The following is a 24,062-nucleotide window of genomic DNA, read 5'->3' as shown; positions in this document are numbered from 1 at the left end:
ACATAATCTTTACAACATTATTGATTATATTCCCCATGCTGTACTTCACATCCCTGTGACTATTTTGTGACCTGCAATTTGTACTTCCTAATCCCCTCACCTTTCTCTCCCATCCCCCAACCCTCTCCCATCTAGCAACCCTCAGGTCTAGCAACCATCAGGTTGTTCTGTAGTTATGTGTTTATTTCTGTTTTGTTTGCTCATTTATTACATTCTTTTTTTTAAAATTTTTTATTGGGGAATATTGGGGAACAGTGTGTTTCAATCTAGTTGTGGAGGGCACAGCTCAGCTCCAAGTCCAGTCGCCATTTTCAATCTTTAGTTGCAGGGGGCACAGCCCACCATCCTATGCGGGAATTGAACCAGCCACCTTGTTGTTGAGAGCTTGCGCTCTAACCAACTGAGCCTTTGGCCGCCCCTCTGGCAGCTCAGGGACAGCTCCTTGTCTTCAGTCTATTTGTGGAGGGCGCAGCTCACTGACCCATATGGGAATCAAACTGGCAACTGTGTTTTTCAGAGCTCATGCTCTAACCAACTGAGCCATCCAGCTGCCCCTAGATGCTTTTGATTCCACATATAAGTGAGATCCAAATATCAGGGTGTAATCTAGTTGCTGCTGAGTTTGTAACAAAGCCATTCAAGCTGCAGAGCCCACCAAGATTAACTGCCCAGGTACAGGGAAGGGCCAATCAGCTTGCAGTTAACAATTTCAAACTGTAGAGAACATGTGCAGTCTGAAGAGATGGACATGTTAATCACAGGTGTCAATCAAGAGGTCCCAAACCTGGAGAGGAACACCCCATTGCAGATAAAACCCCCAAGCTCCTTTGGCCCTTTGCCTTTTTGAGCCTCGCTTTTGCTCGGGGTCCCGCTCCAAACCTTTTGGAGTGTACTTTTTCTCCTAATAATGTCACCTTTAGGACTTTGCTCCCTTATCTGTGAAATGCATACTATAATCCCTGCCTTTCCTTGGGAGTGTACTGTCCCTTTTAATAATGGCCTTTGAGCCATTGCTTTCTGCTCGGGCCTGCTCCTGCTTCTACTTCTTTGAAGTGTACTTTTTCTTCTAATAAACTGCTTTTTCACTACTTTACCTCGGTATCTCATTCAATTCTTTGTTCAAGACACCAAAAACCTGGATACTGCGTCAAGATGGGCCCATCCTCACGTAACAGAGAGGCTAAGCTTCCCAGTGTTTCTCCCTGAGGCCCGGGTTTGACTCCGGGGTGTGGGAGCCAAGCCGGGACTTCTCACCGTGAAAGGCCCACTCTCCGGTAACATTGGGACTAACCAATTCCTGTTAACCTAGCCAACACTCCTTCATTTGCATGAAAGAATTACACTTCGTGTTTTTTGCCTTCAAAAATCCTTTCTTTGTTCACTATGGAATGCAGTTTGCGTTCCTCCTTGGATCTGTGTCTCTCTCCTTTTGCTCATAAATGCTTTTTTGTTCTTTATTATAGCCTGAACCTCTTCTTTAGTTATTGATTTAATTCTTTTAAAAAGTGACACTATTATTCAGAAAAAAATACTCTTAGTTTTTCTTTGCTTTTATTTACTGTCAGGATGAAAATTTATTCTGCTGCCAAGTAAGTGACAAGAGTTAAAATTAATTCTAACAGCCACCCTAAGAAGTATTTGTATGGGTCCCTATTATGGGTGAGGGGCTCAGGAAGGTGACAAAGGTCTCGCACTTAGTAGTACCCTTTTCCCGGCGTTTGTATCGTTACTGGTTTACAACAACACAGAAGAGACACTTGAGTCACCAAATGAGAACTTCCGGGTTCCGGAGTCCGGACACACTGAGAGGCGAGGAGCTCCTCGGGGCCCTTCTGAGCCCGCGGCCCCGCTCATTCCGGCACAGGAGGCCGCCGCAGGGCCCGGAAGCCGCTCGCGAGACCACAGAAGTCGCACGGAGTTGGCCAAGCGGAAGGCGGCAGGGCACTCCTGCGGCGGTTGAATCTGGGCGCGGTCCCCAAGCGAGACGACACGACTCCACCCCTGTCTTGCGCAAAGCTGGGCTCTGGCGGGGTCTGCAACGTACCTCCTGCACGCCGTGTGCAGCCAGGCCTCTCCCCACACCCTGAAGACCCCGCGCCCGGCCCAGCCCAAGTCCCACGTGCACCACTCGTCGCGGCCACCAGGTACCCCACCCTGCTGTCCTCCCGCACCCCCCGCAGGCGCTCCTCTCCTGGCCCCGCCCGCTCTGCCCCCCTCCCTTCTTTCCTAGGCCCTGTCCGGGGTGTGCGATCTCCCGACCTCCCTCCCCCCACCCCCTGCCTCTCACCTCGCCCTCCTTCCCCAGCAGTGACCTGGTGCCCCATCCCGGTCTCGGCGCCCTCCCTCTCACCCCCCCAGAAAAGGAGCGGAGGTCTGTCTGGAAGCAGCTGTCCAACCTTAGTTTTGAATTTATTGTTCGGGAGCGAGCATGTAAACTGGAAAAGTTCAAAGGAGTTTAAGGAATAGCAGCGTTCTGAAAGCGGAGGCTAGAGCAATACGTGTGAAAGTTAAAAAGAATTTCCAACGGAAAGAGATGGTCATCATCCCCTACCCCCGGCCTTGTGAGTGCAACTCGCAAATCATGTATTCGGTGGAGCCAGAAGGAATATACGGAAAGGAAGCTTAGGGCATTTGGAGAGCAGGTACCGGAGGACTAAAAGTTGGTCCTCTGAAGCTCTCTGCACAGGACCGGACCCCGGGAGCACCTATAGACCGCCTCCTCCCCCACTCCAATTAAAAGCGAAAATCCAGATCCAGGGTGGGTGGCTTGTCCGCAATCACACAACGTTATTGGCAGAGTCAGGTGTAGTAGCCCAGAGCTGCACTTCGTAGGCATCATTTATAAATAAGGAAACATGTACATAACGCTTTACAAGTATCTTGTGAGCTAAGAAATTAAGCATGATCAGTATTGGAATGCTCAATCCTTCTTCATTTACTGTTCTGGTTCTTGCCAGCCTGCATTCCCCAGCCAACAGCAGTGCAACTAGGGAAGGACTCCTGGAAGCCCTAGGACTTACACTAAACCCTGAGTCATTGGGTTTAGGTCAGTGAAGGGAGGACCGGGACATTGAGTGTGAAAAGAGCTTGAGCCGAGGGGAGATTGATTCATTTACTCCTCACAACAAACCCAAGAGATTGTTACTGTTTTTATCACCATTTTAGAGATGTAGAGGCTGTGGCACAAGAGGTTGCCTAAGGTAAGTAGGTTTGCACTGAGATTAGTGGCCTGGAATCAGAAGATTCCAGTCCCAGTGCCTCTACTCACTGACTGTGTGAAATTACCCTCTCTGAGCCCCAGTTTCTTATCTGTGAAATGCATACTATAATCCCTGCTTACTAATGACACAGAGAATGTGCAGGCGCCTTGTGAACTGGGCGTTGTAATAGAAAGTACTGTTTAAGTAAAGGAGGGATGCACTTCCAAAGCCAAATCTCAACTAAAAAGAGAAAATGATAAGCTTGGTTTGACTTGCGGAATGTAATGGGCTTGCCATTTGCAGAGTTGTCGTTAAAATTGTGGGCCTTGGAGTCAGATGGAATCCTAGCCATGCCAATTAGCTCTGTGACCTAAGACAAGTCACTTAACATTTCTGAAACTGTTACCTCTCTAATCCTCATTTTATTTACCTTTAAAATGGGCCCAATAACACATCCCTCGTAGAGCAGTTATGAGGATTAAATGAGATGCACTTAATGCAACACGTACAAGTAGTGAGTACTCAATTAAAATGCAGATAAGGCTCTTGTTTTTTCTAATTTTTCTTTTCTCCTGCTCCCCTGTGTGTCTTAATTTCCCCCCAAAGACAGCCTCACCATGTGTGGGGGATTGATCGAGAGGTATGTGGCTGCCATGGTGCTGAGTGCAGCTGGAGATGCCTTGGGGTTCTTCAACGGGAAGTGGGAGTTCCTCAGGGATGGAGAGAGGATTCACCAGCAGCTGGGCCAGCTTGGTGGCTTGGACGCCATAGATGTGGAGAAGTGGAGAGTCAGCGATGACACAGTGATGCACCTGGCCACTGCAGAAGCTCTCGTGGAAGCTGGGAAAGTCTTGGACTTGGCTCGACTGTATGCCCTCCTTGCTAAGCATTACCAATACTGCATGGGAGACATGGACGGCCGGGCACCAGGTGACTGTAGCCAGTAGAGGTCCTGGGCAGGGGGAGAATAAAACAGGCCCAAGGAAGTCATCAAAAATGTTGATCGAGATTTAAATATCAAGGAGACAGTAGTTTTTATAGTTGTGATAAAAATAGAAACAACCTAAATGTCCAAAATTTATTTAATTATGGTGATACATTTGCAGCCATTTAAAATTATACAGATAAATATTTACTGATCTAGAAAGACGTTATATATTAAGTGAAAGGTAAGTAGGTTACACAACAGGATGTATCTTATAAAGCCACAGTCATTAAAAGTATAATGTATACCTGTTGGGAGAAGCCTGGAAGAATATATACAGATGTTCATAATTGTATCTGGTTAATGAAGTATTTATAGTTTCTTATTTTCTTGTTTATTGGTATTTTCTAAGTTTTCTGTAATGAACAAGTATAAGAAAAACATATTTTTCTTTTTAAAGGAGAATGGAAAGGTCTTGAAGAGATTCCTTTTGTTTCCAGGTCTGCTCACAAATGGTTCTTGCCCACTTTGGGAAATTGTTACAGGCACTTGGGCCACCAGGTGATTTGAATCACCTTTTCCCTAGCCCATCTGACCTGCCTCTTCTCCTGTATTAGTCACTTTGAGCTGCCATAACAAAATGCCACAGACCGGTGTCTTAAAGAACAGACATTTATTTTCTTACTGTTTCGGAGGCTAAAAGTTTGAGATCAAGGCGTCAGAAGGTTTGTCTTTCTCTGAGGCCTTTATCTTCCAGACGACTTCTTTATACCTGTGTCCTCTCACACTGCACATACCTGGTGTCTTGTGTGTCCAAATTTCCTCTTCTTATTAGGATACCAGTTAGATTATATGAGGGCCCATCGTAACGTTCTTGTTTTAACTTCGTCACCTCTTTAAAGGCCCTATATCTAAATACAATCACATTCTGAGGTGCTAGGGGTTAGGGCTTCAACACACAGATTTTGGGGCACACAATTCAGTTTAGCTGATGGAAAGCACCTCTTGTTGAAAAGCTCCCATCCCACACACGCACCCAGGGTTGCTGGTGACCCCAAGGATTGGGCTTAGAAGCCAGCCTCTGTTCATCCTTTCTCAACATCTGATATCTCATCAGTTTAACAAGTGCAAAGTATTCTTTGTCCATCTGTGCCTTCTATGGCATAGTTGTGAATAAACTGAGTATAAGGGGACAGTAATACCACACCCCACAGTATGTTACTTCCACTGCTTGGGTTATGTGTGTGCATTCAGAATTCCCAGGATAGTGAGATGGGACAAGACTGGATTATGCTGCTCTCACCTAGGAGAAAACCAAGGGCACCCATGGGCACATTGTTGCTCTGAACCCATTGTTCCATCTCTGAGCCCAGCACTTTTTACTCTAGAACTGTGGCCCCTTCCTGACATTGGGGAATTTCAGTTGTCAGATTCTCATTGGGTTCTTTAAGGGCTTGGGCTTGGAGCACGATGGCTATGAAGCATGATGAGCTGCTCACTAGCTGGTTATGTGATTTTGAAAAAGGTTCTTAAGCTCTGAGCCTTAGCTTGTTTATTTAAAAAAGAATATGTTATACCTACCTTTTTGAGTTATTGTGATGTCTCAGTAATAACTGGCAAAAATTCCAAGGCTCTGTATATGAATCTACTTCTTAAATCTTATCATGCTAAGGGGTATATATTAAGGGAGGCAGTGTTGGCTTACCCTTCCCATCAAAGACACTTGGAGGCAGAGTTTGGTTCTTTCCTCCCTCTGGAGCCTTTGCTTTGGTTACACTGACCCTGTCCCCTACCCACGTTTTCCACAGGTGACACCTGCATGCATAACGCCATGCTGCTGAAGCCAGACCAAGCCGAGGGCTGGAGGGTTCCCTTTAACAGCCATGAGGGCGGCTGCGGGGCTGCTATGCGGGCCATGTGCATCGGTCTCAGGTTCCCTCATCACAGTCAGCTGGATACACTGATCCGTGTTAGCATTGAGAGCGGCCGGATGACCCACCACCACCCCACAGGCTACCTGGGAGCCCTTGTGTCTGCTCTTTTTACAGCCTATGCTGTGAATGGCAAGTCTCCTTTGCAGTGGGGAAAAGGACTGATGGAGGTGCTACCAGAAGCTAAAAAGTACATTGAGCAATCAGGCTACTTCGTGGAGAAGAACCTCCAACACTGGTAAGTTTGTAGGTGCAGGCTCCTGCTAGAACATGGTTGAGTCTGTGTGCACACATGCATGTGTATGCCCAGAACTCCTAGATCATAGCAACTGTTCTCACCATCCAGTGTTGTCATCCACTGCATCCAGCCCCCTCCCTGCCTACCTGCTAAGGATTTCAGGTGCAGTTCCAGCAGTGGTTGCCACCAAGTAGCCAAGTGAAGACCTCAGTGAATAGGGCAGCTGCAGGGCTGCCCTCTTACCGGGATGCTGTTCTGCATCCCACCTTCCTGTAGTTTCTGTGGCTATCCTGTACTGAGATGAACTTTCCTGTTTCTCTCCTGGAACTTGTTTTTCTATGTTGTCTTGACATACAATATTTTGAAATCTTTTCTTAGAATGCCCCAGAGATAGGTTCTTGCTAGCTGATTACTAAGTGGTAAAACCACATCTTCTCCTTTTTTTCTGGAATATATTAATAAAGCTCTTTTTAATTTAAAGTGTGATTGACATACAATATTATATTAGTTTCAGGTGTACAATGTAGTGATTTGATACCTATATATGTTAGGAAGCGATCAACACGAGAAGTCTAGCAACCATCTATCACCTTATAAAGCTATTGCGATATTGACTGTATTCCCTATGCTCTACATTACATCCCGTGACTTAACTTGTGTTATAAGTTTGTACCTCTGAATCCCCTTCACCTTTTTTTGCTCATCCCCCACCACCCAACCCTCTGGCAACTATCAGTTTGTTCTCTATATCTATATCTCTTTGTTTTGTTTCATTCATTTAGTTTTTGGATTCCACATATATGTGAAATGATACAGTATTTGTCTTCCTCTGACTTATTTCACTTAGCATAATGCTCTGTAGGTCCATCTATATTTTCACAAATGGCAAGATTTCATTCTTTTTTTATGGCTGAGTAATATTCCATTGTATATATGTACTGCATCTTCTTTATCAATTCATCTATCAATGGACACCTAGTTTGTTGCTATGGTAAATAATGCTGCAATGACCATAGGGGTGCAGATATCTTTTCAAATTAGTTTTTTTGTATTGTTTTATTTTATTTTTTTAGGATAAATACCCAGAATTGGAATTGATGAATTGTATGGTAGTTTTATTTTTAATTTTTTTAGGAACTTCCAAACTGTTTTCCACAGTGGCTGTGCCAATTTATAATCCCACCAATAGTGCATAAGGGTTCCCTTTTCTCCACATCCTTACCAATATTTGTTACACCTTTCCCTTTTTCTGAGTTCACTTCACATTGCCTTTTTTGGAAACAAAAGGTCCAGAGGATTTCTGCTGAAATCACCTATGGTCATGATTTTCAAAGTTCCCTTTGAAAAGAAAAAGTGACTCTATAAGGAGATGATGTGTTAATTAGCTTGCCTGTAGAAATCATTTCACCATGTGTATGTATATCAAATCATCATGTTGTGTACCTTAAATATATACAATTTTTACTAATAAAATAAAATAAATTATAAAATAAAATACATAATGACAGACTAAATAAAATCCCCCCTTGAAAGGTGACACATTATTCTCAACTCAGGAAAAACAGACTTTTACTTCTCACCTTTGGCTTTGTATCTTGTTTATTTAGCAACAGGCATCAGTACCTTGTTTATATCAATTCTTAGCAAAAATTTATTGAATGAATGTTAGAGCTCATTTTGATTTTTTTATATTGTTTATGATATTAATACAAGAACTTGAAGCATCTTGGAATTTTCCCTGTTCACACATCCATCTGATACCTTTCCTTATGGTTATTGACTTTATTTTTTTAATTGACTGTAGATTTTTTTCCTTCCTCCAGGTCCTACTTCCAAGATCAATGGGAAAAGTACCTAAAACTTAGGGGGATTTTGGATGGCAAATCAGCCCCTACCTTCCCCAAGCCCTACGGTGTGAAGGAGAGGGATCAGTTCTACACCTCCGTGAGCTACCACGGCTGGGGTGGCAGTAGTGGACACGATGCCCCCATGATTGCCTACGATGCCATCTTGGCTGCAGGAGACTCCTGGAAGGAGCTGGCCCACCGAGCCTTTTTCCATGGTGGAGACAGTGATTCTACAGCTGCCATTGCTGGCTGCTGGTGGGGAGTTATGTATGGTTTTAAAGGCGTGAATCCCTCCAACTACGAGAAACTAGAATACAGAAACCGGCTGGAAGTGACAGCTAGGGCTTTATATTCTCTTGGGTCAAAGGAAGATACTGTAATTGCCCTTTAGGAAGATGTGATGTTCAATTCTGGTGGTTTCTCCTCTTGTGTAGTCCCTTTTCTCCTCAGTTTCTTTTCACTTCTTCCAAAGGCAAGAGTCTTAACTTCGTATTCAGGGACTTTTGAGATAATAAATCCCTTGGGCACCTGAAGCTCAGTCTTTCCAGGCTCATCCTGTTCTCCCTGAATCTCTCCATCTTCTTATCCTGAAGAGTCCTTATCTCAGTGGATGGGGTCAGTGTCTCCCAAGCTAGAAATCTCATGGCCTCCTGTTTGAGTCTTCGTTTTCATCAGCTAATCTTTCAGGAAGTTTTTTCTGTTGTTTCAAATGTAGACTCACAATGATTTGAGCACAAGTGGTTTATTTGGGAGGCGATTCCAGGGAGTACTGGGAGGAGCGTGGGGAAGTGAGACAGGGAAGGAAGAGGAGCGTTCCTTCCCTTCCACAAGGTGCCTTCATGAGCAGGTTACCACTGTCGGCAACTGGGTCCTCTTTGTAAGGCACTCCTCATGGCTGTCCCACCTGAGGGACACGCGAACTGGGGTATTTATATCCACTGTCGTCCATCAGATATCGGTAGTCCTCAGTGCTAAGTCCCTGGCGCTCCTAAGCCTGTCTCTTGTGCAAGCCAAACATGAATGTCTTCAAGTAAAGACTCAGAGATGCTTGCAGTAGCAAGCCACAGGGAGCATGGGAACAGCGAGCAGTATATGTAGGGTCCCAACAGCATCTGCTACATGTTTCTACCTCCTAAACATCCTTTAAATCTGTCACCCTTTTACCTTCTTGCACCAAGTATTTTTCATCTGGATTTCTGCAATCCAGGATACTCAGGTCTGGGGAGATGCTTCTCCTAGCGCGCTCTACTTACTGGACATGGCACTTAACGTGTCATTAGGTTGTTGTTGCCTATTTGCTTGTCTTTATTCTCCTCTAGGCAGAACCTAGCACACAGGAGATACCTAATCAGTATATATTAAATGAATGTTGTTGATTAACCTCCTAGCTGGTGCTTCTAACTCTAGTCTTGCCTTCTTCGTTGCCCTCCAGAGTTATCTTTACAAATAAAAAATGGATCGTGCTGAACTTCTAATCGTGTTCAATGACTACATCACCCCCTTTCTTTATTTCTTGATGCCCTTCCCTCTCCTTTTTCTCCTGGTAAGTTCGTACTTATCCTGCAAGCCCCAGCTCAGGTAGAACCTCCTGGATGAAACCTGCTCTGGTTGCTCAGGCATGTGTCTGCTTTCTCTTCACTGTGCTCACAGCCCTCTGTTCCTCGCTGTCACTGCACTATCCTGTTGTATGGTGATTTTGTGTCTTCTATGGCACCCTCAGGCTCCTTGTGATGGAGGATTGTGCCTCATTCTCTTTGTGGCTTCTCTACCTGGCGCCTGAGAGACATTCAACAAATGTTTACTCCGGAAGTCCAAGTTGTATTGATGTGAATGCTGTCAACAGGCAGTTCCACCTCTTTCCTATGTCCTCTTTTTAATGATTGCCGGAGCAACCTGGCCAAGATGCACTGTAAGAAATGAAGAGTTTGATGTCTTAACCATGCCTATGTGCTGACTGAAATGAGACAAGGCTCTCAACTCTGTATTTGAAGTAGGACTCCAGCAAAGGCCTGGGATTTCCAATTCTTTTGTATGTAAAACCATGTCTGTTTTTCTGGCTCAAAAAACTCTCATGTGTATTTATATATTTCAGAAAACAGACATGTCATTTTATATATTACAACTATGTAGGACAACAGATGCTTCAGTGGGGCAACCAATCAAAATTGTAGACTTTTAGGGGTAGTGGGTTACAATTCACAGAACATAGTAATCTCTTAAATTCAGATGTCTTAAAAGACTCCTTTGCATACATAGTTTGAGGACAGTTTTGGAATAATAGAAAACAGTATATACATTTTAACACAAGATTCCTAAGCAGAAGATTAAGATGGAGAATATTGGGCAGGACTGTTTTCAATTTCCCACTTGGTAAGAACTGAGTTCATAATGTAGAATAGAATGTGCTTTTCTGTAGCTATAGAAGAAGAGAAAACATTTTCTCTTCGTCTTGCTGAGGTTTCTTTTACCAGTAGTTAGGAATGCCTGCAGTTTCAAGGCAGAGCACTAGAATTCTACTAATACTGACTAAACAGCAGACCTGAGATGCTTGGATCTTACAATATGGAAAAGGGCAGAAGAGTATTTTAACAGGTGGAATCTGAGGCATGACCGCTGTGTAACTGGTTTGGTGAATGGTCTCAATTTAGTGAGAAGCAAACATGAAATGATTTTATTTTTATTTACTGCCTTCATACATAGTCTTTTCCTGTCCCTTAGAATCATCATGGGAAGATCACATAGTTTTTTTGGTCTTTGGCGGGGGGAGGCAGTATTAATAACCCAGTCTATCCCAGTCTAGTTTTTAAAATTTCAGCTTTATTGAGGTATATTGACATAGACAAAAATTTAAAGTCTACATTGTGGTGGTTTGATAAATGTGTACATTGTGAAAGGATTTCCTCCATCTAGTTAATTAACACATCCATCACTTCACCTATTTATCTTATTTATGTGTGTATTAGAACATTTAGTTCTACTCTCAGCAAATTGCAGTTATACAATATAGTGTTATCAGTTATAGTCACATTTTACATCAGATCCTTAGACTTACTTATCTTATAGCTGAAAATTTGTATACTTTTGCCAACCTCTCCCTATTTCCCCCAGCCCCTGGTGACCACTTTACTCTTTTTCTATGAGTTCGACTTTAAAAAAATTCCACCTATTAATGATACCATGCAGTGTTTGTCTTTCTTGTCTTGCATATCTTATCATAATGACCTCAAAATCCATCCATGTTGTTGAAAATGGTGGGATTTCCTTCTTTCTCATGGCTGAATAATATGTCATTATATATAGATGAATGGATAAGTAAAGTAGGAGAATGTATATATATTCTTCTATTTTATCCATTCATCTGTTGACAGACACTTGGGTTGTTTCCATATCTTGGCTATTGTGAAAATGCTGCAATGAACAGGGTGCGAATATCTCTTCAAGATCCTGTTTTCATTTTCCTTTGGATAAATACCCGGAAGTGGGAATGTCAGGCCAGTTTAATCAATTCTAAAACTTTAATGTCAGGCCCTCCCTCCGCTTCACAGTCGGTCCTGGGCCCGAGACTTAGAGGAGAAATGGGGACATGGACGCCTCTTCCCTTCCTCCCCTCCCTCTTCTGGGGCTCCTGGCTCCTCTCCAGTGTTGGCCCTGAGACCAACCTCACGGGTGGAGCGCTGGCAGGAAAGGCTCAAGCCAGCCATCTTCTGAGGGGGCCACTGGGCCTAAGGGAAACCCTTCCTGCTCACATTCTCCCATGGCAGTGCAGGCTTCCCCACCTGCCGCTGCACTGTCTTTTTTTTTTTTTTTTGAAATATAATTCTTATAAAATTTATTTAGTATAATGGGAGTAAGGAAAATGGGAGATTAACATAAGAAAAGGAAATGAGTGAACTTATTCTATAATAAAAACAAAGAAGGAGACCAAGGAAGAAAGACGTGCAGTTTTATGTGTTCTTTTCCTTCTGCATCCCTGCAACTTCCTACGGTACTTTCCAATTCAAATAAAGGTTTACTTTCAACCATTGAGAAATTGGATTCAACTGTCTGCCTCCTTGGTGTTCAGGGCCATTACATTGAAAAGGTGAGGGCTTTCTTCACAAATTATTGAGAAGAGCAAGCATGGGACTCTTCTAAGCTTGGAGTGCACAGGTCAGACACACGCTGCACTGTCTTTATCAGCTGGAGGCCCTCCCTCATTCGCTTGTGACGGGTAAGGAAGAGCACCACCTTCCCTCCCGATTCAGTAAGGGAAGGGAAAACCCCACAGAACTAGGACTCATGATTTTTCCTTTCAGTCCCTGGTTTTCAGCTGGTGGAGGTGGGGAAGGGAGGTCTGGTCACAGGAGCTCTGCTCCCTCCTAGTAAAACGGGGGTGTGGGGGGTTGGGGGGGGGAGGAGTGTGGGGACTTTGAGTTTGTTGTTTGATGGTGTAGGACTTCAGCCACAACTGGAGACAACAGAGAAAGACTCTAGAGATTCTATTATAGTTGCTTGGCAGATTCTCACTCTTCATCACAGGTACACTTCAAAAGAGTTTAGACTTTCAGACTCCATTTTTCAAACCTCTAAACTTCCTTCCCAAACTCAGCTGGCGACTTTGCTTTCCATTTCTCTGAGAAAAGAGAAGCAGTCAGAAGAGAATAATTGCATGTTCCCATCACTACCTCTGCCCATCCACCTGCATCTGGGCTCACGGTCTCCGGCTTCTCTCCCGACTATGAGTGCTAGTGTGTCTGTTTATGTGTCTGTGTTGTGTCTGTGTGTGTGGTGGGGGAGGGTAGGAGAGAGAAAGGGAGGGTGAGCATGAACAGGAAAAGATAATTATATGCACTATGTTATAGATATCAATAAAAATGATCTGACACTCAGTATGAATTTGTCGTGCTTGTCAAGTTAATTTACGTAAACTGAAAAAAACAGGTCATGTGTAATATTACAGAGATTAATTATATTTTTTTCACCCGCTATGTGATGGTGCTTTGTTTGCTTTGTTGCCTAAGATTGCTAGATGTTGTCATCTAGAAGCCTTGGCAATATATATATATTTTTAAGATCTGCAAAATTAGCATTGGCTTCCTCAACCAACACATTCTCCATTTATTATTCTTTATCTTTCCAGGGCACGTAGACTTTTTTTTCTTTTTTAAACAGAACTACTGGGAGTGTGGGGTAAGGAATGGAGACTGATGATTTCACAGTCAACCAGCCTACTGGGTTAGCTCCTCAAGGAATGGCTGCTGGGGTCTGATTAAGGATTCAGAGATCATGGAGACAGGGCATGGGGATAGCTTTGCCATCATTCTTTCCTCTTAGGGGTTGGGGGTTGGGAAAGTGCCATCTAAAGAATAAGTGAGACTCCATTTGGGGAAGGAAAAAGGAAGAAAGAGTTGCTGTGTGTCAGGCAGTTCACCATAACCCATTAACAGAGGAAGAAATCAGGCTTAGAGAAGTCACCATTTGTCTAAAGTCAGCAGCTAGGATGAGATGGAGCTGGGGTTTAAACCAAGGATTTTGTCTCCAAAGCCTTTTGTCTTTGCACACCTTCTAATTGTTAGCTATAATTAGAATTTTTTTTCTTTAGATAAAGCCAAAATGAAACCCAGGAGTGAGATGGCAGCAGCCTACCTTCACCTTCCCACAAGTGTGAGGTAGAGTCAAGAGGCACGCTAGTTGCGGGCTAGCTTGCCATATGTGGGACAAGGGTAGGGAGGGGGCAGAGCTGAGCCCAGCTAATAAAACTGAAATGGACAGGGTATCTGTACTCTCTTCCCTCCTCAAAGAGCCTCCTCCTCTGCCACCAAGGAGACCCCACTCAACGCCTGGGTCACAATGTGGACTTCTCTCTACTCTGCTTAGTTATACCTGCCCCACTTAAGGTTCCTACTTCACCCTTTTGGGCCCTGGTATCATCATCTGTACTAGCATAGTGGTCTCAGGCAAGTGCCCCCCAACCCCTGCCCCGGGTCTCTGGGCTTGGAGCCCATGGACCTTCAACTATAACATCTAAAGAGCATGAGTCTAAAATGAAGTCCAGAGACGGGGACAGAATCAACCAAAGAGACCTTTGGTTTCTCCTGATCTATAGAGCTGTGAATAGAGGTTTGTACTTTAAATAGAGGGCCATGCTTCAAACCAGTGTTTCCTGTCATTTTGAATGGTATAGGGACAATCATCTCCCATTGTCAAGGCCAGCACGTGGAAGTTAAATAAATGAAAACTTGAAATAAGTATTAGTGCAGGTGGTAAGTGAATATGGCAGGAGTAGGGAAGGTAGAACCTGAATGAATGAAACTGGGATACATGACCTTGAGCAAACATGAATCTCCAGCAGGATGATTTCCCCTGGAGGCCGCTCTAATGGAGGCAGACTTCCCAGTGTCTCTTACTCCACACCAGCCCTGAATCCAGGAGACTAGCAAATATTTATTGAGCAACAGCTATGTGACAGGCACTGTGCTAGGCGCTGGGGGTGAGCCAACCAGATCAGAATTTTGCCCCCCTGAGGGTGACATTCTCCTTGGGGGAGACATACCACATACACTGAATATAAATTGGTATTCCCTCATTGTCTTCTGGTAGAAAGCTCTCTATTCTCACCTTCTAAAATATATCACCCCTTAAGCAGTGCTACCCAGGCCACTGGCCTGTCTAAGCTTCAGTTTCCTCACTGGTAAAATGGGGTTGGCTATAGTAAGAATTTAGAGTAGACTAGTGGTTCTGGCATGCATACAACCCTTGTGTAGCCTGCTGGAACTGCCGAGTCCTGGGCCCAGCCCAAAGATTCTCATTCAGTGTGTCTAGTTTGGGCCCAATAATCCGTCCTAAGTTCCTTGGGTGCTTCTGAGGCAGATGGTGCTGGATCGGACCACTTCAACCCGAGCTGGAGAGCATTGACTAGATGATGAATGTGAAAGGGAAAGGGCATTAAAGCCACGTGCAAAGAATACTGGAATAACTGGCTTGGTGGACCAGCTCTGGCCTTGGTGTGCATGGCCATGAAAATGCAGCCCTCAGTCTCCTGCTGTGGGGAACCTGTTTCATGGTCCCAGTTGCTGCCCTTCTGTATCTTCCCTCGGTCTTTGTGTTGAGACTGACCCCAGCTAATGACTAAGCAGGGTGGGGCTGGGGTAGTCTCTTCCTCTGTAATTTTCTTTCCTTTCCCCTCCTTCACAGGTGTCTGGTCTGCATCACAGTCTAAATGTTCTCCTCTCCATCTTTAGCTTCCCTTATTCACGAGTACTATCCCTAATAATTCCCTCGTGCCATCCTGGCAGTTTCTTCTCCGAGGAACTGAACTAATTACTGCACCTCACTTGGTCTCTGATATCAGAATAGTCTTCAGTAGTGCCCTGTTTATTGCCATGTTCCTTCCTGATGGCAGCAATGCTTTATCAGTGGGATCACATGCGTGAGGAGAAGAGCTGGTCCCTCCAAAATCATTTTATCCTCATCTTCGACAGGTCTGACACAACCACATTGGCACGGTACCGATTTCTCTTCAGCGGTTGCTGCTGTCGGCTTCAGTGGCTCAGAGCATGGCCTCTGGGGCTAGCTTTTCCAGCTTCACATCTCAACTCTGCATGAACTTGTACAAGTTACTTAACCTCTCTATGCCCTAAAGCCGTGCGAAACACATATGTAGGCAGTACTCACTTCATAGAGCTATTACCCAGAAAGTTTGATACTGGCCCTGCTGGAAAGTTTTCTTCCTCATAGCCTTGTATCACAATTTAAGGAGCTGGGCAGCAAGTATCCTACCCTCTGCCAGCCCCGCCACCTTCCTAGAACTAGCTCTCTGTGGTTTCTGCCACTCCTTTCGGTGAAGAGGCTACAAGGTACACTGGAAACGCCCTGGTTCCAAGCCAGCTCTGCCACTTCTAGGAACAGGGTCTCTGTAGGTCATTTTCTTTCTGTACCACTCTGTTTCTTTGTGAATTTAAGAAACTGAACATCTCTTCTTAGAGGTTGACTTCACGTCTAGCCCCACGATAATATGACAGGCTAGAGCTCTCCAGGGACAAACTTCATCTTCTTCCATTCTGCCTATTAAATGTACACTAAACATGTATTATTATTGGCTCAGCTCTTTGCTAGTCACTGGGGATTCAAAAATGAAAAGAGAAGGTCTTTGCCCGCAAATCACTGTCTTCCTAGGGAGACAAACATGTCCACAGATAATTCCAGTACAATAAGGGTTTTGTGATCACACAGAGATGAAAGACTTCTGCTTTGGTTTTTACGAAGTTTATAATGGGAAGTGGGAGAAGTACAGGAAATAGTTTCCTGATGATGCTTGGCTCAGAGAGGAAGGACAATGTGTTCCAATGTCCCCTGCTTTAAAAAAAAGAAGAAGAAAGAAAAGTATTTTCAACTGAAAATAAGAAACTGAACAACTGTGGTGGTTAAACAAATAGGGAGAGTTTATTTTTTCTTTTACAGGTCATGAAGCCAGTTAATGATTAGTAGGAGTGAAAACCAAGTGGGTGTTTGATGTTCAAAACTCTGAAAGGCTGGATTATGTGATCTTTTTGGCACTGGGGTCGGCTTCACCTCAGCTCGGAGACATTCAGCTCAGCGATGTACTCAGACCTCTGGGAGCGATGCTTCTGGTTGTGGGGGCTCCTTTTGTGGCTCAGTGTTGGGAGTGCAGGTAAGAAGGGGGCTCCCGCCTTGGGTGGAATGATTCTCTCTCAAACCATTACTTATGCAGTAACCGTTGGAAGGTCCCCTAAAAACCCTCTCTCTTCTGAGATGAATTTATAAGAGGGAGAAACAGCCCTACAATCATAATGGGAATGATGGTACTCCAGGGCACTTTCTTACATCAGAAAAATTGAACTTTCTCTAGTTGTTTTACTCATTTTTCTAAAATCCTCATTATTCCTTTTCACTTTGCACAAGCCAGGATGACTATGAGAAAATAAGATTTGATTAACTCCAAAATGTGATTCATTTTCACCCTGTAAATACCACTGTTCCAAGATATATTTTTCATTTAAAAATTTTTTTAATTTAAATTTTCCAAACTAACAATGATTTTGTCATCGAGATTGTTAGATGTCCTTTCTACTGTTGCTGACCCAACTCAAGTTCAGGTTTGTCAACCCTCCTGGCAGGACACTGATAACCTAGTCCCTGCTAACCGCTAATGATGGTTAAAACACCCTCCCTCAGATGCTATTTGAATTGTACCTTTCCCATTAAAACCCCCACCCACCGCTTCCGCTTGCTTAACATAGCAAATCTAAACCCTCCTGTGGAACTGAGATTCTCTGACTAGTGAAGATACCCACTGCCCTGCCCCCCACCGCAGTGGCCCCACCCTTGGAAAGTTCCCTTCCCCCAGGTCCCAACAGCAGACTGCTCTTCTATTATCTCCACAAGATATTTAGTCTCGTTCCCCAGCGTTAGACCGTGTCATTCCTTCTGCCTGGAGTAGCTCATATTACCTTTTCGTTAGCTCTTCACATCTTCCAAGAGGGCTTCCATGATTCAGACCTTCCTTTCCAACACATCATTCCTTTACTCAGCACCCCTTCCCTGCTCCAGTTAAGTTTGCATATATGTGTTCACGACCGACATTAATGGGTTGCTTTTAAAAGGTGCTGCCTAGATTCATGTGTCATTTATTTGTGTGTATGTATAAAATGACCTCCATATAAAGATATAAATAGAAACGCACACATACACACACACGGTGCCAAAAAAATGCATACACATTTTAAGAAAGGAAAAAACTGTATTAACTGTAATACTTGATACATACTGATAACAAAAGATGAATACAAGTCACGTTTGACTTCTGCAATTACAAGTGGTGCTCAAAGTGGTTACCATCAGCGTCCAGACACTTCTGATTACGGCGAACTACTGCTTGAGCATAGATAACATCTCTTAAAATGTGTATACATTGTTTTGGCACCCCCAGTATATTTGTGTGTGTGGTGTGTGTGTATGTGTGAGGGGGGGGGGAGAGACAGAGATATCCTTCCTTATCAACATACAGAGCAGGTTTTTTTTAATGGCTGTTTATACATTATCTACTAGATCTGAAAGGATTTATATCTTCTATATTTTTGATAGATGTGAGAAAAATTACCCTGCAAAGAAGTTATAACCATTGTAAGCATAGCCATTTCTCTACCTCTCTGCCAACACTGTAATATCAAATGTTTTTCATATTCAATCAATAGGAAAAACAGTATAATATTATGTTGTTGTCTTAATTCTTATTTCTTATTATCATTTCTGCTTCTGGTGTCTTGTTTAAGCAATTTTCCTGTAAAGATAATCTCTCATATTTTTTTCTAAACCCTACAAACTAGCCCAATCAGACTAAAATCACCAGGGACAAATCCTTTGGTCATGGTAGTTTTTTTTTTTTTAATACAATGTTGGCTGTAATTTGTCAACATTTCTTTTTATATTTATTATTTTGCATATATGTGCATAAAGGAAAATTATCTATCATTTTCTTTCTTGTTTTGCCCTTGTCCGGTTTTGATACTAAGATTATTATAATCTTATAGAATAAGTTTCTTCTATGAAACAGTTTATATAAGATAAGGATTATCTGTATTTTAAAGGTTTGGTGGAGCTTTCAAATAAAACCATGTGGCTCTAATGTATTTTAGGGCCAGAGAAGACTCTTGATTACCAATTCAGTTTTTGAATGCTAGTTGATTTATTTGAGTTTTCTATTTCTTCTTGAGTCAATTTTAGTAAATTATATTTTTCTAGAAAATTATCTATTTCTTTTAAGTTTTCCAATGCATTTGTCGGGGAATTTTTTTTTTAATTAAAGTTTATTGGGGTGACAATGGTTAATAAAGTTACATGGGTTTTAAGTGTACAATTCTGTATTACATCATCTATCACATTGTGTGTTTACTACCGAGTCAGTTCTTGTCTGGGAATTTTTAAGTATATCTTTTTATCCTTGATGTTCTGCAATTATACTATAATCTGCATAGTATAGATTTATTTTTTTTATCTTGTTTATTACCTTGAGTATAATTTTTGATTAGAGACCTCATATCTTTTTCTTTGTTATGGAACATTCTTCCATTTTCTTCCTTTAAAGAACAACTGCTAGATAAATGTTGGAGCCTCTCCATCTATTGTCTGTACTTTTTAACTGCACTTTTATATTTAAAAAGTTATTTTTTATGTCTATACTAGACATTATAGTATTGGTTTCTTTTTTAATGACTTTCTTTTTTATTTCCAATTTTCTAATTAACTGTTTCCTATATATCTTATTGTATAGTTTATGCCTGTTTTTATTTCATAATTTCTTTATGCTCTGTCTTTATTTTTATCTTTGTGTATTCTCAGCATACTTATTTTAAAGTCTATGTCAAAAGATTTAAAAAAATGTTATTTTACCTGCAATGAATTCATGATTCACTTACTGGTTATATTGACTATCTTTGTAAACATTTGATTTCTTTATATATTTAAACACTTTATCTGCAGGCTTTTAGAAAGTAAACTTTTTATTAAAGCACAACACAGGTTAAGTACAACACAGGAAAATACACAGATTATTCATACACAGATTAATTAATTTTCAGAGTGAATTCACCTGTGTAACCATCATCCAGACCAACAAATTAAAAATTACCAGCATCATAAAACCCATTCTCTGTATCCCCTCTTAGTCGCTACCTCCCCGAAGATCACTATTATCTGACTTCTAACAACATAAATTAGTGTTATTTTAATTTTCAATGAAAAGTCTGTGTTTGGCCTCTCTCTGTCTCTGTCTCTCTATCTCCCCCTAATCCCCCAATCTTCAGGCTCTCTCCTCCAGTTAGGTGAGTGTCTCAGCTACTGTTAGTGAAGTCATGTCTTTCCATCCCGCCTCCCTAAAAAAAGCTATAGCCCCAGGTAAAAAGTCAATAGCTATTTTGTGTGTGTATTGTTTTGGTTTTTAGCTTTGTTTCCTGAGTTGGGGAGTCCCTCTCCACCACTGGCTACCACAGGTGGGCCTGGTGCTGCTCTTCCACACTGGACAGGGAGCATCTTTGGATCCCACTTACTTCACAGAGGTGAATTCTTATAACTGCCTTCTCCCAAACCTGGAACCCAGCGCCATTTTGAATTTCTGTTCTTATTCATGGAGATGTTATTTTTCTATTTGAAATTGTCTAAGATTTTTTTTCTTTTTTGCTATTCATGTGTCATTACTGTTTGGTTAGAGTGGTGGTTGAGGGCAGTGGGTATGTGAGCAGAATTCATTGTGCCATGTTCCATACTCCTAAATGACTGACAGTTTTATCATCTGCAAATATTGGCAACTTTTTCTCTCCCTTTTCTTTATAAATTTAATTTTTTCTTTTTAAACTGTATCCCATTTTATTGTTTTGTTTTCACTGGCTAGGACTAGGACTTCCAGTACAATATTTCATAGAAGTAGTGATAGCAGTCATTCTCATTTGTTTCCAGTTCTAAATGGAATGTATCTAATGTTTCACCAATAAATATAATCATTGCTGTAGGCTTTTGCTAGATACCCTTATGTTAAGCAGTGTTGGGTACTGAATTTTATCATAGTCTTTTTTTTTGTCCTGCATCAATTGAGATGAGCACATAGTTTTATTTTTTCTTTCATTTGCTTACATGTGAATCACATTAGTACTTTTTCTAATGTTAAACCACCTTTTCATTCCTTGGATTAAACTCCTCTTGGCCATGATTTTTTTTCTTGTTATCTTTGATGGATTTAGATTTTCTGATATCTTATCTAGGGTTTTTATGTCTATGTTTAATAGTAAAGTTGGCCTTTAGTTTTCCTTTCTCCTTCTATCTTTGTCCAGTTTTGATATTTTGGTTATTTTTATAGAATGAGTTTGCATTCTCTCTTCCCCTTTCTATTTTCTGAAACAGTATATGTAAGATAATTAAAGGATTGGGAGAATGTTTCTAAGACTGTCTGGCCTGATGGAGTTCTTTGATGAATAGATTTGAAAGTACTGTTTTAATTCCTTTATGCTGCAGTTTCAAATTTGATTTTCATTTTTTGCGTCTTGACTAAGTTTCAGTAAGCTATATTTTTCTAGGGCCTCATCCATTTTCAGAAAAATATCTGCATATTTAACTTTTGGGTGGGTATAAACATGCTTTTTATGGTTTAAAAAATGTACTGTAAATATATTCCCTTTTTGTACTCTATATTGTTTACTTGTGATTTTCCTCTTTTTTTCTTACTCTGTCTTATCAAAAGTACATCTAGTTTTTATTATTCTTTCCTAAGAACTAGCTTTTGGTTTTTATTGTGTGTGGCAGGTACTATTCTAGGCAGTAGAGTGAAGAAAATGGATAAAAATTTCTGCCCCCTCTGAAAGTATATTCTAATGTAAGGAAGTCAATATACAAGAAGTTTTACAAGAAACTAATAAATTTCATAGTAGATTAGAGTGTGATGACTGAGATAAAAATAAATAGATCAAGGTAAGGCAGACTGAGAGAACTGGGGTGAGGACTATAGGCAGGTTGCAATTTAAATAGAGTGATTAGAGGAGAGAAGATGACATTTGACGAGCAACAGCTTGGAAGAGGGGAAAGAATTATCCATGTGGATGTCTGGGGAGAGACACTCCAGGCAGAAGGGACAGCCAGCGCAAACACCTAAGGTGGGAGCCTTTCTAGAGTGAGGAAGAGCCAAGAGGACACAGAGGAGGCAGCAGTCAGACTGGCAAAGGGCTATTGGAGGGAGAGGTTTACTCCACTTAGGGTGTTAGTCCATTGTTAGGACTTTGGATTTGATTCTAAATGGAATGCCTTGGAGGCCTTTGCACTGAGGTGTGATATGATTGGACTTACTTTTTGGCTACTGTGTCACAAATAGACTGAAGGGAGCCAAGAGTGATGGCAAGAAAAGTAGTTACTATAGACCATGGCAATAATTTTGAAAGATGATGGTGGCGTGGACCAGGCGGTAACAGTGTACAGTAGTTTCCCTTATCCATGGTTTCAGTAACTCATGGTCAACTACGATCAGAAAATATTAAATGGAAAACTCCATAAATAAACAATTCATAGGTTTTAAATTGCATGTTGTTCTGAGTCCCTCACTTCATCTCATCACATAGACATTGTATCATTTCACATCATCACAAGAAGGGTGAGTAAAGTACATTAAGATATTTTGAGAGAGAGACAAATATATGGTGATGGAAGGAGAACTGACTCTGGGTGGTGAACACACAATGGGATTTATAGATGATGTAATACAGAATTGTACACCTGAAATCTATGGAATTTTACTAACAATTGTCACCCCAATAAATTAAAAATAAATAAATAAATAAAATAAAATAAAGATATTTTGAGAGAGAGCGAGAGAGAGAGAGAAAGAGAGAGCACATTCACATAACTTTTATTATAGTATATTGTCCTATAGTCATAATTGTCCTATTTTATTGTCAGTTATGGTTTGTTAGTCTCTTACTGTGCCTAATTTATAAATTAAACTTTATCATAGTAATGTATGTATAGGAGAAAACAGTATATATAGGGTTCGGTACTATCCATGGTTTCAGGCATCCACTGGGGGTCTTGGAACATATCCCTTGTAGAAGGGGAAAAACTGGTATAGGTAGTAAGAATGGTTTAATTTTGAATATCTTGTTCTGAGGAGAGAGCCACTAGGATTCACTCACCATTTGTATATGGGGTATGAGAGACAGGGAAGAGTCAGAGAGGTCTCCAAGAAGATGGGCCTGAGTAACTACACTGATTGTGTTGCTAACAATGTCATTTTCTTCATTTTCTTTAATTTCAACTATTTCCTTTGCAGTTTTTCCCATATATTTTATTTGGAGTTGTTGCATTGTGCTTTTTAAACTTTCTGAATTATAAGACTAATTTACCTAATTTATATCTTTCTCTTTATTCTCCTAATACTTGCATTTAAGGTTATGCATATCCCCCCAGCGCTGTTTTAGCTACTTTACTCAAGTTTTTATATGAATTGTTTTATTGTCATTTGGTTTTTTGTATTCTCTAGTCTCCATTGTGATTGTTGTTTAACCCAAGAGGGGTTTTGAAAATCTCCAAATGCATTTTAAAATAATTCGATTACATTTTATTTAGATAATGTCTGGATGATATTGATTCTTTGGTATTTGTTGGGCCTTGCATTCTGACATACAACGCTCATTTAAAAGGAGCCTTAACTCTCTGTGTGATGGATGCAGGCTTCCCTATATGACCAATATAGCAAATTTATTCATTTCTGTGATTCAAGTCTCATTCTCGGGCAGAGTCCTTTTATCTTTTCTTTAAAAAGCCAGCAGCTGGGGAAGGCAGATGAGGTAGGAGAGTCAGACATCTTTCTCTCTTGTGTACTGTGGGAGCTCAAGTTGTAGGATGAGGAGCACAGGGGCTGCACTCTCAGACTGGGCTTCATGACCTAGCTGTTCAGAAGGGACATGCAAAGGGGCTTGGGTACCATGTCTGGGGCTCACCACTGGTGTACCTCAGTACTTTCCAAGGGTGGGGTTCTCACAATCCACTCATGGTATCACATCCCAGTGCACCCCAGACCCATGTGCCTTTTGTATGTGTGCTCTCCAGGTAACTCTGAAGGCAGGTTACCATTCCAGAAAACTAAAATTGCTGTCTTCTTCATGCAGACCAAAGTCTGCATTCTGGACCTGTCCTCTGATTCTGTAAGTGGCTTTGTCCCATGGCAGTAATGTGAGGTAGCAGCTAATAGCACCATGGCTAGGCCGTGTATCATGGGTTAGTGTGTGTCTGTTGCTCATATTGGTCCCTCCTTGTGAGCTGTGCTGGGAATCAGGTGCCATACCTGTTTACCAAGATGCGGACATGGGGGTGGGATGCTAGGTATTGAAGATGGGCCAGGTTTTCAGCTCTCTGGAAAGTAGGAGTTTCACGCCGCCTTTTTAGGTT

At 41.8% G+C, this 24,062-nt stretch overlaps 2 protein-coding genes across 6 annotated transcripts in view; both read left to right on the top strand.

Annotated features, from left to right (window-relative positions):
• The first annotated feature begins 1,788 nt into the window (after nt 1–1,788).
• On the top strand, nt 1,789–11,316 carry ADPRH (ADP-ribosylarginine hydrolase). Its single transcript, XM_019729672.3, has 4 exons — nt 1,789–2,144; nt 3,807–4,130; nt 5,934–6,294; nt 8,118–11,316. Exons 2-4 carry the CDS (start codon nt 3,818–3,820, stop codon nt 8,530–8,532), a joined length of 1,089 nt encoding a protein of 362 aa, XP_019585231.3. The 5' UTR covers nt 1,789–2,144; nt 3,807–3,817; the 3' UTR covers nt 8,533–11,316.
• Nucleotides 11,317–16,446: 5,130 nt separating this feature from the next.
• Nucleotides 16,447–24,062, top strand: part of PLA1A (phospholipase A1 member A) — a 35,076-nt gene continuing 27,460 nt past the window's right edge. Inside the window, exons 1-2 of one of the 5 annotated variants that reach the window (XM_088794177.1) lie at nt 16,454–16,791; nt 20,081–20,194. In XM_088794177.1, the coding sequence (XP_088650303.1) occupies nt 16,719–16,791; nt 20,081–20,194 (187 nt within the window). In that variant the 5' untranslated portion in view covers nt 16,454–16,718. Of the gene's footprint in view, nt 16,792–20,080; nt 20,195–24,062 lie in introns of all 5 variants that reach the window. The other 4 variants (XM_088794178.1, XM_019729669.3, XM_019729671.3 and 1 more) reach the window with 4 other exon arrangements.

The sequence above is a fragment of the Rhinolophus sinicus genome, chromosome 17 (assembly GCF_057876585.1).
Source record: "Rhinolophus sinicus isolate RSI-liver-muscle chromosome 17, RSI-T2T, whole genome shotgun sequence".
NCBI lineage: Eukaryota > Metazoa > Chordata > Mammalia > Chiroptera > Rhinolophidae > Rhinolophus > Rhinolophus sinicus.
This window is presented reverse-complemented; position numbering and strand designations above follow the sequence as displayed.